We start from the raw sequence: 15301 nt of genomic DNA on the forward strand, positions 1-15301 counted from the left end.
TTGCTCTTCTCCCTTCAGAAGTCCTACTGTAGTTGGATTTTCGGACAGTCCAGGCAAGGTGTTCAATTGCTGGATGCCCTCTGTCACTGCAGCTGCTATCCCAAATGCCCACCTGACTCTTTTTGGGTCTTTAAAATACCCCCTTCAGAGGTAATCTATGCCGAAAATGCATGAGGCCTCTGAGCCAGTCACAATAGGGTGTTTCTTCCACTCATTTCCGGTCAGGCTCACCTCAGCTCCCTCCAAGGTAAAGTCCTGTGATCCCCCTGTCACGCCAGTGATGGAGACAGATTCTGCCCCCACATGTCTTGATGGAACCAATGTGCATTGTGCACCAGTATCAACCAAAGCCTTATATTTCTGTGGTTCTGATGTGCCAGGCCAATGGATCCACAGAGTCCAGAAAACTCGGTTTTCCCTCACCTCTACCTGGCTAGAGACAGGGCCCGTCTAAGCCTGGTTATCCTTCTTTCCTTGGGCGTATGTCTTAGAGGTTCCTTCTAGGGGATTGGATATGTCGTCATCATCATCATCATACCTGGAGGCTTGGCTACGGGCAATTGGGGCTGCTTTCCTTTTAGTGGAACTTGCTCTTTGAGTCTTACCTTCCTTCAATTCACGCACCCGTTGTGCCAGAGCAGCAGTAGATCTTCCGTCCCATCTCCTCATGTTTTCTCTGCAATCACGCAAGAAGAACCACAGCTCAGATCATGAGGTGTACCTTCTCTCCCCATCTGGGGAACGTCTGCGTTGGATACCAGGGCCTCTAATTTGTACTGCCGAGATTTGGAGAAGGTCCTCTTTAATCTCCTCCCTGAGTTTCTTATGATTCTCCTCTATCCTGTCTTCTAATTTCTGTAGACGTGTTTCCACTGCTGCAATTCCGGCATGTGTCGGGCCATGCACAGCATCTGCAAATGTTCGGAGCTTCTTTGCCATATCGAGCACGGTCTCATCCCTGTCATCCCACTTCATTATTGCTAAAGCAGAAGCGTATTCATGTGGCCCAAGCTGTACAAGTTTTCGCCACATCACAGATGTATATGGTACCATGTCTGGATTCCTAGTTGTTATTTCATCTGAGAAGATAATCTCTGCCACTGCCATTTCTCTCAGGTGTTGGATCCCTTGTTTTATAGTCTTCCACTGGCTCTGGTGCATATAAAGATCATCTGCACACAGGTATCTTTGTGCTACACTTTCCAGGACCCGTGCCCAGAGGCTGTGAGGGTTAGCTCCCCTCATCATTCCTTGGTCGATGACAGGATTATGTGACAGGGATCCTAAATGCCTCGCTTCAGTGCCATCCAGAATTGTGGCTTCACCTGCAGCATCCCAAAGATGGGCCAACCAACTAATTATAGACTCATCAGGTCATTGAGTGTAATCCTTTCTCAGGCCACGGAGGTCCTTTAGGGAAAAGGACTCAATATTGGCCTCTGATCTTGTACCAGTTGCCTTGACTCCTGCTTTTATGTTAGGAGGCATTGAGGGTCCTTCTCCTGCATCATAATCATCATCGTCATCCATTGGTCGATCGGTCTTGTCTGTGCACTTTCTACTTCTCGTGCTAGTAGCAACAGCCATTGGTTGAGGCTTACAGTCTGGTTGAGCTGCTGGCTTCGAGCCTGGGCTGTTGGCTGCAGCCTGAGTGACTGGGATTGCTGCTGGTTTATCTCCCTGCCCCCCTTCCTCTGTCTACTGCCCTACAGTATCAAGCAGAGTGCGATGTGCCAGGGCCCAGCTCACTGCAATGATCTTTTTCTCCTTAGGGGTATCATGGCACTTCTCTTTCAGGTACTTTGCCACCTCAGCTGGGTTCTGAATTTGTTCACATGGGAAGTCCCAGACTATAGGGTCAGAAAACTCCTTTAAGATTTGGCCCATATCCTCCCATTTCCCACACCACTCAGGATTTCTCACACCTGGGTCTACTCCTGGGTCAGGGGTCTCATCAGCCCTTCTAGAAATCTCAGCCCTCATTCTAGAGAAGCTGCAGACTATATAGAGAAAGCTTACCAAATTAAATACCAGAAAGATGGTCTCTTTAACATTCAGGGGAAACTGAACATTCTTCAATAGGGATGTAACAGATTCAGAGGAGAAGAAGGAAAGCAAAGGCTGAAAAGCCTCATCTCCTGCTTCTCCTCTAACAAACTGGGTGCACAACCATAACCATGAACCATATATTCCTGGAACAGACTCCAGCACCTTTATAAACCTCCTGCAAGCTATTACGACCAAGCCCAGCCCGATGGATATTCTGGTCAGTGCCCCTCTACTGCAAAAACTACGTATTAGGGACAATACCGAAGCTACTTCTGGATAAGAAAATAAACCTAAGGACCATAGAGGTATTAAGACCTCAAAAAACCTTAGGGACCAGAAACACATGCAGGCCTCCACCCCAAGAGACATTATGAATTCAAACAACATAGCCAGTAACTGCTCTATACCAGCCCAGAGTAATTGCAACCAAAATATGATTAGAACAGGGGTTTTTCCACTCTCTCGAGCCTCACGTTGGGCACCAAAATATTTGTCCTAGTTTAGGGCAAAAATTGGGAGAAGACCTCTGGAAGGAGCCCCCAGAAAGCAAACCCCCTCAGCCCCTCCCCCACCTGGTTCAGGAAGGATTTCCTCAGAGAGAAATGGAAAAAAACCTGTTTATTTAACAAGCAAAACACTCCCCAATACAAAAAAAACAACACCAGATGACAAAACTTTTTCACTGCTCTGAAGAGATGACAATTCAGAAAGTCTCTCCTGGGAGTGGTCACCCAGCTATCAGTCTCCAGCGCTGGGGATGGCTGCTGCAGGTCACAGACTGCAGACTCTTGGTGTTTCTTGATGTTTCCCAGGACCAGGTTCAGATGATATTCAGGAAAGGGAAAGGGAAGGAAAAAAGAAACAGTCCAGGGTAAAAATTGGACTGCCTAGCTAAACTAACTAATAAGCAAAAGCAAAAGCAAAAGCAAAAGCAAAAGCAAAAGCAAGCAAGCAAGCAAGCCAAGCCAGCCAAGCCTCTCCTAGACACAGACCATGGGGGAAGGTGAGCAGGCTGATAACAAGACAAAACAATCCTTCACTTTCAGAGTCAGTCCTGAAGGCACAGAACATAATATCAGGCATAAACAGAAGACACGATTTGGGATACAAGCACCATACCATCACCCTAGGACACTCTTCCCCACAGTGGCACAGGGAGATGGGGAATGGAAACAATGGTCAATTCATCACACCTTGTTTGTGACTCTGCTCAGGAAGAGGAGTCAGAATCCTTCCTCTGCTCCAGTGTGGGGTCCCTCCCACAGCAGATACTTTTCCACAGACTTCTTCAGTGTGTGTCTTTCCCACAGGCAACAGTTCTCTGTGAACTGTTGCAATGTAGGCCACACATTCATGGGGTCTCTTCTTCAGGTACAGTCTACACCAGTGTGTGTTGCCCACAGGATCACAATCCCTACTAGGAAACCTGCTCAGGCCTGGGCTCTTCTCTCCATGGGTCTGCAGGTTCCTGCCAGGACTCTGCTCCAGCATGGGCTTCCCATGGGGTCACAACCTCTCTTGGGCATCCACCTGTTCCAGCATGGAGTTCCTCCAAGGGTTGTAGGTGGATCTCTGCACTCTGTACCCTCCATGTGCTGCAGGGACACAGCTGCCTCACCATGGGCTTCCCCATGGACTCTCAGGGGAATCTTCATTCTGGTGCCTGGAGCACCTCCTGCCCATCTTTTTGCACTGACCTGGCTCTCTGCAGAGCTGTTCTTCTCACACGTTCTCACCTCACTCTTCTCTGGACTCAATTACATCTGCACAATAACTTTCTTTTCCTTTTAAAATATGTTATCACAGAGGCATCACCACAATCTGTGCAGAGCTGAGCACAGCAGTGGATCTGTCCTGGAGCCAGCTGGCTCAGGTTTTGTTGGACATGGGGGAAGCTTCTGGAAGCTTCTCACAGAAGGTACCCTTGTAACCCCCCTGCTACCAAAACCTGCCCACACAAACTCAACAGAATGAGAGAAGGGGTGACCTTATTACTCTCTGTACCTGAAAGGAAATTGTAGCAAGCTGGGAGTTGGTCTCTTCTCTCAGAAAACTAGCAAAATGACAAGAGGAAATTCAAGCCTTAAGTTGTGCTGAGGAGGTTTGGGTTGGATGTCAGGAAGAATTTCTTCACTGAAAGGGTGGTCAGGCATTGGAACAGGCTACCCAGGGAGGTAGTAGAGTCAACATCTTGAAAGTGTTCAAGAAAAGACTGAATGTGGTGCTAAGTGCCTGGTCTAGTTGTCAAAGATTGGACTCTATGATCTCAGAGGCCTTTTCCAACATAAATATTCTGAGATTCTGTGATTCCAACCCAAAATTTAAACTAGTGTGTTAAGGTGTCCATTAAATTTCACAGCAGAAAGTAGGGACTGGGTTGAATTTTCTCTTGCATTCCCTGTCACAGCTTCCTGGGAGCATGCTAGACTGAAATTCCCAGAAGTTGCAAGTGTAATTGAGATCTCAGAAAGGCACAAGTTTTCTTGATTTCTGATCTCAGCTGTTCAAGATTTGGCACCTTCAGGAGTCACATCTGGTGACAAGTGCCAGGAGAGAGATCCAAAGGGGTTGGGACAGGATTTCCCTTCTTTTCTCACTTCCCTTCTGTGCCTGTTCCAGGTCAGCTGTGGGATCATCCCACCCCTTGGACTGCAGGGATGGAGCAGAGGAGATGGCTTCTGTTGGCTCTGGCACTGCTTCTGGCTATCCCTTTCTCAGGTAATGCTTCCATGAGCTGTTCTGCTCCTTTCTGGGGGATTCTAGATGATCAGAAGTCCTGGAGCTGAGGGTCATGGTCTCCTGAGTATCCCTGATTTGAACTCCACAAGGGCCAGAGCTGCCCTGCCCCTCTGGTCTTGGGGATTCCAGATGTTTGAAGTCCGAGGTTCTCTCCCCTGGTGAAGCTAGGGAAGACCTAAGCCAAGACATCTGTGTCCTGTCCAGCTCTGCCCCAGTGCCAGAAGCATTTCCCTGTCTGCATGGCCAGTTGGCATTGTCACAGCTGCCTTGCTGCTGGTGACACAGGGCTGCCAAAGGGCAAGGCCAGCTGGGGAGCTGCATGAAATGGCTCTGGACATGCTTTTGTGCATTTATTTTTTTCCTTTTTCCCAAAATAATCCCATCCTGTACAATTTATATCATCCTGTTTTCTCCCTCTAATCTATTACTTTCAGTTGTTCCCTACTGTTACTCCTAGACCTGTTTCCTTCATACCAGTACATTTTTTGATTGATTTCAGCCAGATGCTCACTCACAGGCAATTATGAGCTCACTTCTCCTGAGAATGTAGTTGGAATTGTCAGTCAGGATACAATCCTTCCTTGCACCATCTCTTCCACAAAGCCACTAGACAATCCTGAAGTGCAGTGGAGAAAAATCACAGACAGGCATAGAGAGGACATCTACACATACAGGCAGTTTGGAGGTGAACCAATACAGAAATACCATGGACAGACATCAGTGCCAAGAGATGGATTTGACACTGGGAATGTGTCCCTGACACTGAAGAACGTCCAGCCAGCAGATGAAGGAATGTACAGTTGCACTGTGATACCCAGGGACCGGATTGTTGATATGGGCACCAAGCTCATCATTGCAGGTTGGAGACTTTCTGGGCCGGGTAGGGAAGGAGGGAAGCTCTTACAGAGGGAAAAGAGCTCTCCAAAATGTCACTGTCCCCCAGCTGATGCCTCTCATATGACCCAACACATCCCCTCCCCACTCCCAGCATGGGCCACCCGTCAAGATGTCCTGCAACCTCCATACCCAGCCCGAGCCCTGTTCTGACCCACATGGGGCTAGTGAGCTGTAATAATCCCTGGTGGGGAGGCATGAGGCCACCTGACAGACATCCAAGTGCTCAGCATCCCTGGCTGTGGGACTGATGGGAATGAAGGCCTCCACCTTGTGACTTCTCAGCTGGGGTAAGGGCTAAGGAGGTGTTCTGTACTGCCAATTCCCCCAGCTGGACAGTCAGCATCATTTGTGTGCAGATATTGATAATGTCAGATGGAGCTGATCAACCTTGATTCACTGATGAAAAAGAGCACAGAATGATGGAATCAGGGAATCTTATAATCAGGCAATGGCATGAGTGGGAACGGACCTTAAAGAATTTCTCATTTGAACTTTCCAGCCATGGGCAGGAACAAATGCTGTCCAACCTGGCCTTGAACCCTTCCGGGATGGGACATCCACAGCTGCTCTGGGCAAACTGTGCCAGTGCCTCACTCTTAATCAAGAATTTCTTCCTAAGATCAAATCTAAATCCCCTCATGCAAAGGGCATTAGAGATGCTTTTGGGAGAGGAGAGAGAAAAAGCTTCAAGACAGCGCCCATTTCCTACTATTACACAGGACGAATTCCTATGAAATCCAGCTTTGATCAGGAGTATGACTCTGAAATGTGTGTGGTGCATCCCACCTCATCACACGGGTGAAGCTTTGGTGCAATCCTTTTCAGTGACCATCTATGCCCACCTGTAGTTCCAGCATAGAATGGGGAGGTGCCTGGGCTTTACTGTGCTGTGTCCTGCTTTACCAGTCCTCAAAATTGGATGGGGGTCCTACAGAGTCATTCCAAAAGAAGAATACAAACCACACACCTTCTCCCTGCCTGCTCCATGAAATAGTGGGGAGCTGAGAAGCAAATCCATCCCACATCATAGCTCTTTCTAAGCCAAAGGAAATTTGGCATTTATGGCAGACGGAGTGCGGAATGACAGAAAGACCAATATAAAGGTTGTGTGAAGGACTGACAGAAACTGGCAGGAAACTCTGGGTTAAGAAAGAGCTGTGAATCAAAGCAAGAGCTGCTTTCAAGGAAACAAATTCTTCACTAACAAACTCTCTTGCCTTTAAGGTACTGGTGAAATGTTCATTGAAATTCAGGGCCCCCAGGGGTGAGGGCTTGAGCTTGGCTGCAGATCACACAGATGGTTTCCTGAACCTGTTGTCCAGTGTGTAACTGAGGATGGGCAGGGGTTCTCTGCAGACACTGAAAGTAACCAGGACAGTGAAAAGTTCTTCAGTGTGTGTAGTCAAGTCACAGTTACAGGAGAGCAAGTGGGAAGAGTCACCTGTCAAATCCTGAACCCCCTGGTGCAGGTGGAGAAAAAAACTACTGTGCGCATTTCAGGTGAGTTCCATTGTCCCCGGAAGTCTTTGCTGGAGGCTCACTGTCTCAGGAGCCCTGTAAGGCCCTTTCCAGTGCCAGGGAAGGTGACAGCTCTCCAGTCCAGCCAGACCCATCCCAGACACCACAGGGCACTGCAGGCAGGACAGGTTGCAGTGTGAAATGAGCAGGATCCCCCTTGGCCCTAGGGATGTGCATATCTCGATGAAAGGCAGGCTCTGACCACCTGTGTAGGACTGTGACTATTTCTCCATTTATCTCCACAAAATCTCTTTGTGTGGCTGCTTAAGTTTAAGGGTAAGATTGAACATTGCCAGATGACTCTCAGATTTTTTTTTTCCCAAAGGTTCTGTTTTTCCAGGTGCATCTCAGTGGGTCTCTGCCTCCTGGATACAACTCTCTTTATTCCTTCTCACATTGGCTGCTGGTTCTGTTCTGGTATTTCAAGGTAAGGCCTCTTGGTTCACAGGACCTCATATTTTCAGAAGTGAGGCTCTGGGAGGTCACTGTGAGAAAGCTCTCTGCTGAACCTGCTCTGGCAGAGGCTGTTCCTCATGCTTGGTAGAGGAAGGTTCTATGCAGAGGTCAGGTGAAGTGGCTAAGGGTTTTACATATCACTTCTGAGGTTTGGTTTCACTCTTTGACTGTAAGAGAACATTTTCTCAGCTCCTTGTTAGACTGGTCTGACAAGAAGGATGAAACACCAAGTGAAGTCTTGCTCTGGCCCACAGAAGTAGCAGACCTTCCTCACCCTGAGCTCTCCTCAGGTAGAAGTTTCCCATGTGCTCATCTGTAATCCAGAGGCAGAAGGGAGATGCTTCCACATACAGCTGAGAGCATGGGTGGACCATAGTATCTACAGGCAAGAGGAGGAAGGAGGGTGGGATTTGGGTATGTTGCAGTAAGGATGGACAAGACACATGTTTCTTCATCCACCACAGCTCAATCTTTATTCTTCACACCTCATATTTATACAGTTTTCTGAAGGAATTGTGTTGAATTCTAATTAGTTAGTAACTTACTGAATCTCAGCTCATTGGTTTGTAGTTGCCAGCGTACATGTCTGTCAAAAATTTCCCTCTCTAAAGTTGTTTACATTCTTGTCTCCTGGGAAGAAGATGTTTCACACAGGTAGAATCTTTCTTGACACAGGTGCAAATTCCTTCTCGTGGGATCTTGTTCGACTAGCTGTTAGCTGTACCCAGCCAAAGCAGCAGGCCTGTGTCACAGCAACGGGCCCCCCGCCAGGTAATAAGTGGCATAGACTCCACGTACTTCAGTAGACAGATCATTGCCTTTATTAAGAACCCCATACTTTTATAGACAGTTATGATACAGCTGGACCTAATTGGACCTCCAATCAAAACATCATCACAATAGGCTAATTAAGAAACCACCCTTTGGTAAACAAATCTCCATAATACATTCCACATGTTCACAATACCAGGTGCAGCAAGTTCAGATAAGAATTGTTTCTCATTCTTTTCTCTGATCTTCTCACAGCCTTTCCCACAACGATACCTGGGAAAGCTGTCTGTTTCTCTCTGTGGCCAGAGAGCTGCTGCCACAGGCCTGAGCCATGATTTTACAAGGCCTTTCTTTTGTAAGGTTTTACCCATATGCAACAATTCCTGCTTTTTTTTGGTTTTTCTGCAAAGGGTTTGTGTGTCCTGATGTTAAAACAGTTTGCACCTGTAAGGCCATTATCTTATTAAGACTATTACTGGTCATCTGCTGGATACAGGATAAGATACATGGAATCATCAATCAATAGAAACTTATCAAATACAATAATGTCACTGACAAAGAGACTCACAGTATAGGAGAACTAAAAGATAATGTCCAAGATCTCCTAGGAAGTGGAAATAAATGGCTACTGTTCTAAAGTTCATATGGCTGGAGCTCAGGGGCCGTGCTGTTTAAGCAGGAGGAAGTCCATTAGCTGGAAAGGTAGACTTAGACATTACTGAATGTCTTTCTGGAAGCATGAAACAGGGAATAATTGAAGGTCAGTAGGAACAGAATACCATGATGGTGAGTGCAGTAGGACATAAGGCCTCTGTTGGCAGGCTGCCTCTGTAAGCTTGCAGACACAGCCACGTCCTAGCAGTCCTATTCCTGCTCTTGCCTTGGCCATGAAAGCTGGATGGTGATTAGGTAATTTTTCCTCTCACTGGAGACATCATCACTTGGAGGCAATTGATGTTTGTCTAGACGAGCAGCAGGAAACTGCTTTAGACCTGTTGGTGATAAAACACATGAATATCCTCTCCCTAAGTTAGTAAATCAGCTAGCCCTTGCCATTGTACACTCAGCTGGGGATCCTTATATAGAAGCTTTTAGAAATTGGTTCTGCACATACAAATCTTCAGAGCAGTATCATTCTGCCGGGGATCAAATTTGATGATCTGCTTTCAAAATTTCTAGTGTAAATATTGCAATATTTAAATGTTCTTGAGGATCCATATTCCCGCTTCTTTGTTTTTTCAACAACATGCGTGTCTCTTGTTATAACATGAAGGCATCATTAAAGCAAAACAATACATGTGCTAAAACAATAAACTTACACTAAGCAGAAATAAGTAAAGTAATACATGTAATTAGTAGCACATGAGAAATAGGATGGTGATTTAGAACAATACATCATCAATTCTCTAAATACTGTACCATCACCCAGAGTCTTCAACAGCTGGCAAGCCTTGTTTCACAGTGAGGACCTGGAGAACCATTCTTGAAAAAGGTTTCTAAGTTTACCTCAAAAGGGGATCCAGATATATAAGCTCAAATCGGCAAGTCAAAGTGACCTGAGTAGAGTTTTGGTGCAGAAAACACCTGGGTCTGTTGGCAGACTTCTCGACCAGGTAGGACCAAGGCTTGGCCAGAGCCCAGGCCTTAACTGGAAGAGCCTCCCAGACATATCCTAAAAACAAGCCTTTCAGTAATAGCAGTTGGGAAAGGTTCTTAAAATGACACATATCTTGCAGATAGCTACACAAAGATATGTTAAAGTTTGTAAAGCAGACAGCTTTGTTATCTATCCTTAGCTAAATATTCAATGATGCCATAAACAAACTGCAAATAACCAAAGTAATACATATCTGTGACTTTAAGTAATATCTTGTGAATAATGCTTGTTATAAAAAGTCAGTGAATTTATGTTATGAGGTTAAAATATCAGCAGTAATTGTCTTAAGAAGTTGAGATAATATTTTTCAAGACATTTATGCATATGCAACATTAAGCAAAACAACATTAAAAAAAAAGCAGTAAACAGTTTACACACAATAACAGTCATAATCTGGAATTATTACTCATTCTTCTGTGTTATCTGTAGAGGATAAAACAGCAGAGATTGTAATAAATTATTATGTTAATTAACTAGTGCAAAGCACTTACACCTATAGAATTGTTGATGAAATCAAGGGTCTAACAAGCTGTATCTACACATATTTTGGACAACTTACTATTTTATATCTTTAAACAGGTATTTACCAATGTTTCACCATAGTTTCTTCAGTTGGTTCCATCATATCTCTGTAACAAAACAACTATTTAAATTAGTGGATTTTAACAGAAGTCAGCTTCATGTAAACTTCTGTCCTGGTTCAGGGCAGGAGAGAATCCCCAAAGGGGTTCCTCTAGAAAGCAGATTCAATTGGCCCCTCCCCACAACCGGTTCAGGAAAAAAATACCTCCTTGGAGAAAAGTGGAAAAAACTGTTTATTAAACAAGAAAACCTAAACAATATTAAACAATAAAACTTCTTGCCACTCCAAAAGAGACAAACTCAGAAAAATCCCCCCGCCCTGGGCTGCAGCTTGGCTCACTCAGTCACTTATCAGTCCCTCTGGCGCTGGAAATGCCGCGGCCCAGGTCCGGCCCGCTGGACCACAGGTGCAAGCTGCCGGTGCTCTTCTGGGTGTTCAGTCCAGAGCAGGTTTGAGCCGGTCCAAAGAAAAGGAAAAGACACAGTCCAGGGAAATTCTTGGCTTCAGCTAGCTAAAACTAACTAAAAAGCAAAGGAGAGCTCTGTCTTGCTGTCTGTCTATCCGCAGACAACATTGTCCAGGAGCAGGAATGTGGAGGAGTGAGTGCTGTTTCTGAAAACAAACTCCGCGCTTCTTCTCTCCCCTTCACTCCTGGAACAAGTCTTAAAGGTGCAAAACTTATTATTCAGCATACACAGAACAGACGACTGGGGATAAAAGCATCATACAGTCAACCTAGGACATTCCACCCCTTATCCCCATATCATCAGCTTACTACTAAAACTAATATATATATATTCTAACCCTACAAACACATAGATTATACATCCAATATCCAGCTATACACAGACAATGGCAGTAACATTCAGCAAACAGTGATATTTACACATAGTTCTCACCCAAAAGTCAGACCTCCCTGAAATACACATTGTGTTGTTCCATCTGTCTGCATTATCTACCATGTAAAACCTGGTCCCTGAGCAAAGACAGCCCCACAAATGGGTTTGTCTGTACTCGAGGCAGAATTGATCCACACTGTCTTCCGTAACAGACCTCTGACATGTACCACTGGGACTTTGTCTCTATCTACTATAGGCAAAGGCTCAGATTGGGCAGGGCCCACTCGATTGATAGAGCCTTGGGTGTTAACTAACCAGGTGGCTTTTGCCAAATGCTGCTCCCAATTTTTGAAAGATCCCCCACCCAGTGCTTTCAAGGTGGTTTTTAACAGTCCATTGTACCTCTCCACTTTGCCTGCAGCTGGTGCATGGTAGGGGATATGGTACACCCACTCAATGCCATGTTCCCTAGCCCAGGAGTTGATAAGGCTGTTCTTAAAATGAGTCCCATTGTCTGACTCAATCCTCTCAGGGAACCATGCCTCCAAAGGACCTGCTTTTCAAGGTCCAGGATGGTGTTATGGGCCATAGCATGAGACACAGGGTAGGTTTCCAACTATCCTGTGGTGGGTTCTACCATTGTGAGCACATAATGCTAGCCTTGGCGTGTCTGGGGCAGCGTGATGTAGTCAGTCTGCCAGGACTCCACATACCTGTACTTGGACCACCGTCCACCATACCATAAGGGCTTCACTCGCTTGGCTTGCTTGATCACAGCACACGTCTCACAGTCATGAATAACCTGAGAAATACTGTCCATGGTTAAATCCACCCCTCGGTCTTGTGCCCACTTAAAAGTGGCATCTCTACCCTGATGGCCTGAGGCATCATGAGCCCATCGTGCTAGGAACAACTCCCCCTTGTGTTGCCAATCCAAGTCTTTCTTTGACACCCCTATCTTTGCAGCCTGATCTACCTGCTGATTGTTTTGGTGCTTCTCATTGGCTCTACTCTTGGGGACATGGGCATCTACATGGTGAACTTTCACAGGCAGTTTCTCTAGGCTGGTAGTGATGTCTTTCACCTCTTCAGCAGCCCAAATTGGTTTTCCTCTATGTTGCCAATTAGCCTTTTTCCACTTTTCCAGCCCTCTCCACTGAGCATTGGCTACCATCCATGAATCAGTGTAGAGGTAGAGCTTTGGCCACTTCTCCCTTTCTGCAATGTCTAGGGCCAGTTGGACAGCTTTGAGTTCAGCAAGTTGACTTGATCCACCTTCTCCTTTAGGTGGCCTCTGCGACCTGTTGTGTGGGGCTCCATACCGCTGCTTTCCACTTCCGGTTCATCCCTACAATGCGGCAACAACCATCAGTAAAATGAGTGTAGCGTGGTTCTTCTTCTAGAAGTTGGTTATATGGTGGAGCTTCTTCAGCATGTGTCACTTGTTCTTGTTCCTCTTCATCAGTGAGACTAACGTTTTCACCTTCTGGCTAGTTTGTAATTATCTCCTAAATCCCAGGGCGATTCAGTTTTCCAGTCTGGGCTCGCTGTGTGATAAGAGAAATCCACTTGCTCCATGTAGCATTGGTGGCATGGTGGGTACAGGGAACCTTTCCTCTGAACACCCACCCCAGTACTGGTAGTCAGGGGGCTAGGAGGAGTTGTACTTCAGTACCAATCACCTCTGAGGCGGCTTGGACTCCTTCATAGGCTGCTAAAATTTCCTTCTCTGTTGGAGTATAGTTGGCTTCAGACCCTCTGTAGCTTCGACTCCAAAATGCTAATGGTCAGCCTCAAGTCTCATCAGGCACCTTCTGCCAAAGGCTCCAGGACAAACCATGGCTCCTGGCTGCAGAGTAGAGCCTGTTCTTCACATCTGGTCCTGTCCTGACTGGGACAAGGGCTACTGCATGAGCAGTCTCCTGCTTGATCTGGGCAAAGGCTTGTTGCTGTTCAGGGCCCCAGTGGAAAGTATTCTTCTTGCGGGTAACCAGGTAGAGAGGGCTCACAATCTGGCTGTACTCAGGAATATGCATTCTCCAAAAATCTATGGCACCTTGGAAAGCTTGTGTTTCCTTCTTGCTGGTTGGTGGAGACATTGCTGTGATCTTGTTGGTGACATTGGTGGGAATCTGACGCCGTCCATCTTGCCACTTCACTACCAGGAACTGGATCTCTCAAGCAGGTCCCTTGACTTTATTCTTCTTGATGGTAAAGCTGGCTTTCAGGAGAATCTGGATTATTTTCTCTCCTTTCTGAAACACTTCTGCTGCCGTCTTCCCCCACACAATGATGTCATCAATATACTGCAGATGTCTCTGCCTCCTGGATACAACTCTTTTTATTCCTTCTCACATTGGCTGCTGGTTCTGTTCTGGTATTTCGAGGTAAGGCCTCTTGGTTCACAGGACCTCATGTTCTTAGAAGTGAGGCTGCAGGATGTAATTTCTCAGCCTCTTGTAAGACTACTCTCTGACAAATAGGATGAAATACCATGTAGTCTACTTCTGGTTCACAGATGCATTAACTTCCACTCAGCTCAAATTCTTTTGAGTTGTCCTGCAGGTAGAATTTTGCCATCTGTCTTCCAGAGGCAGAAGGGAGATGCCTCCACATGCAGTTGAGAGTTTGGGTGGACCATGGTATCTACAGGCAAGAGGAGGAAGGAGGATGGGATTGGGGTACTTTTCCTGGGGTGAATTAGAAGGGTCCCTTCCTCTGCCTCCATTGGTCTCGTTCTCCCCAGTGCTTCTAATGGAGCTCATTCATCAGATCTGGACCTTTTTTCCTAGAAGTGCTAGTGGTGCCTCCCACCTTGGCAAAAGCCAGTCCAGAGATCTCTGCAGCCATGGCTGGGAGAGGTCTCATTTACCTAGTCCAGTGCCAGGAGTTCCAGCTCTGTGGTGTCTGAGGGCACAGCCATGCTCAGTCCTTTCTGGGGGGCTTTTGTGGACTTGGTTTTCCTTCCTGGGTGGGAGCTGAAGCAGGACCCTGCCAAGCCTCAGGAACCTGTGGCAGAGTGTCATGGCCAAGGGCCCAAACCAGCACCTCATTGCTCATGACAAGGCAGGACTGACCGCTCCCCAAAAGCTGTACTGGCCTCACACCAGTTGCATCTCTCAAGCTCTGTGCCGTCAGCCTCATCTCCATTTGTGTCTGTGTTGTGGTTTAGGAATGGAACTCCCCAGTTCACTGCTCCCACTGAGACTCTCCCTAACGACACACCATACTCTCAGTCGCCTATTCCTTCTCTCTTCCTGCTGCTACAGGATGGAGTTGAGAACTGGAGGCACAAAAAGTGAAGATCATGGTTTTAGATAAGAACAATTTACTGGAATCAGCGATAAGGAAAAAACCCAACAATATTAATAACGGGAGTATACAAAAGAGAGAGTCATTTGTATGCAAAATCCACACCAAGGATCCCATGACAATAAACAAATATAGGATGACTTCCCCCCCTGCCCTTTCTTCTTGACCAGAAGGAACTCCTTTTCTCCGGAAGAGACAGTGTTGGTTTCCGCTTCCCCCACCCCCTGCCAATGATGTGAGTTTGTAACAAATCACATTAGGGTCCTGGTCATGCCCCTTTCCCAGCCACTGCAAAAACCAGGACATTTTCCACCACTTAATCTATGCCATCTACTCATTCACATGTCCTACACCCTCCAACATATATACATAAACATTCACATATATATGTGAAGTATGTTTGTATAGATAAGTATACAAACATATGTATGATCTCCATAGTAAATAGACATCCCGTAGGGGTCAGGTTGGCAAGACCCC

At 46.3% G+C, this 15301-nt stretch overlaps 1 protein-coding gene across 8 annotated transcripts in view; it reads left to right on the top strand.

Moving 5' to 3' along the window:
- Window positions 1–15301, top strand: part of LOC128816782 (E3 ubiquitin-protein ligase TRIM39-like) — a 52128-nt gene that overhangs the window by 12548 nt on the left and 24279 nt on the right. For 6 of the 8 annotated variants that reach the window (XM_053994696.1, XM_053994694.1, XM_053994695.1 and 3 more), the window contains exons 2-3: window positions 4669–4767; window positions 7529–7630. In XM_053994696.1, the coding sequence (XP_053850671.1) occupies window positions 4707–4767; window positions 7529–7630 (163 nt within the window). In that variant the 5' untranslated portion in view covers window positions 4669–4706. The remainder of the gene's footprint in view (window positions 1–4668; window positions 4768–7528; window positions 7631–15301) is intronic. The other 2 variants (XM_053994690.1, XM_053994691.1) reach the window with 2 other exon arrangements.

Source organism: Vidua macroura, chromosome 19 (assembly GCF_024509145.1).
Source record: "Vidua macroura isolate BioBank_ID:100142 chromosome 19, ASM2450914v1, whole genome shotgun sequence".
Taxonomy (NCBI): Eukaryota; Metazoa; Chordata; class Aves; order Passeriformes; family Viduidae; genus Vidua; species Vidua macroura.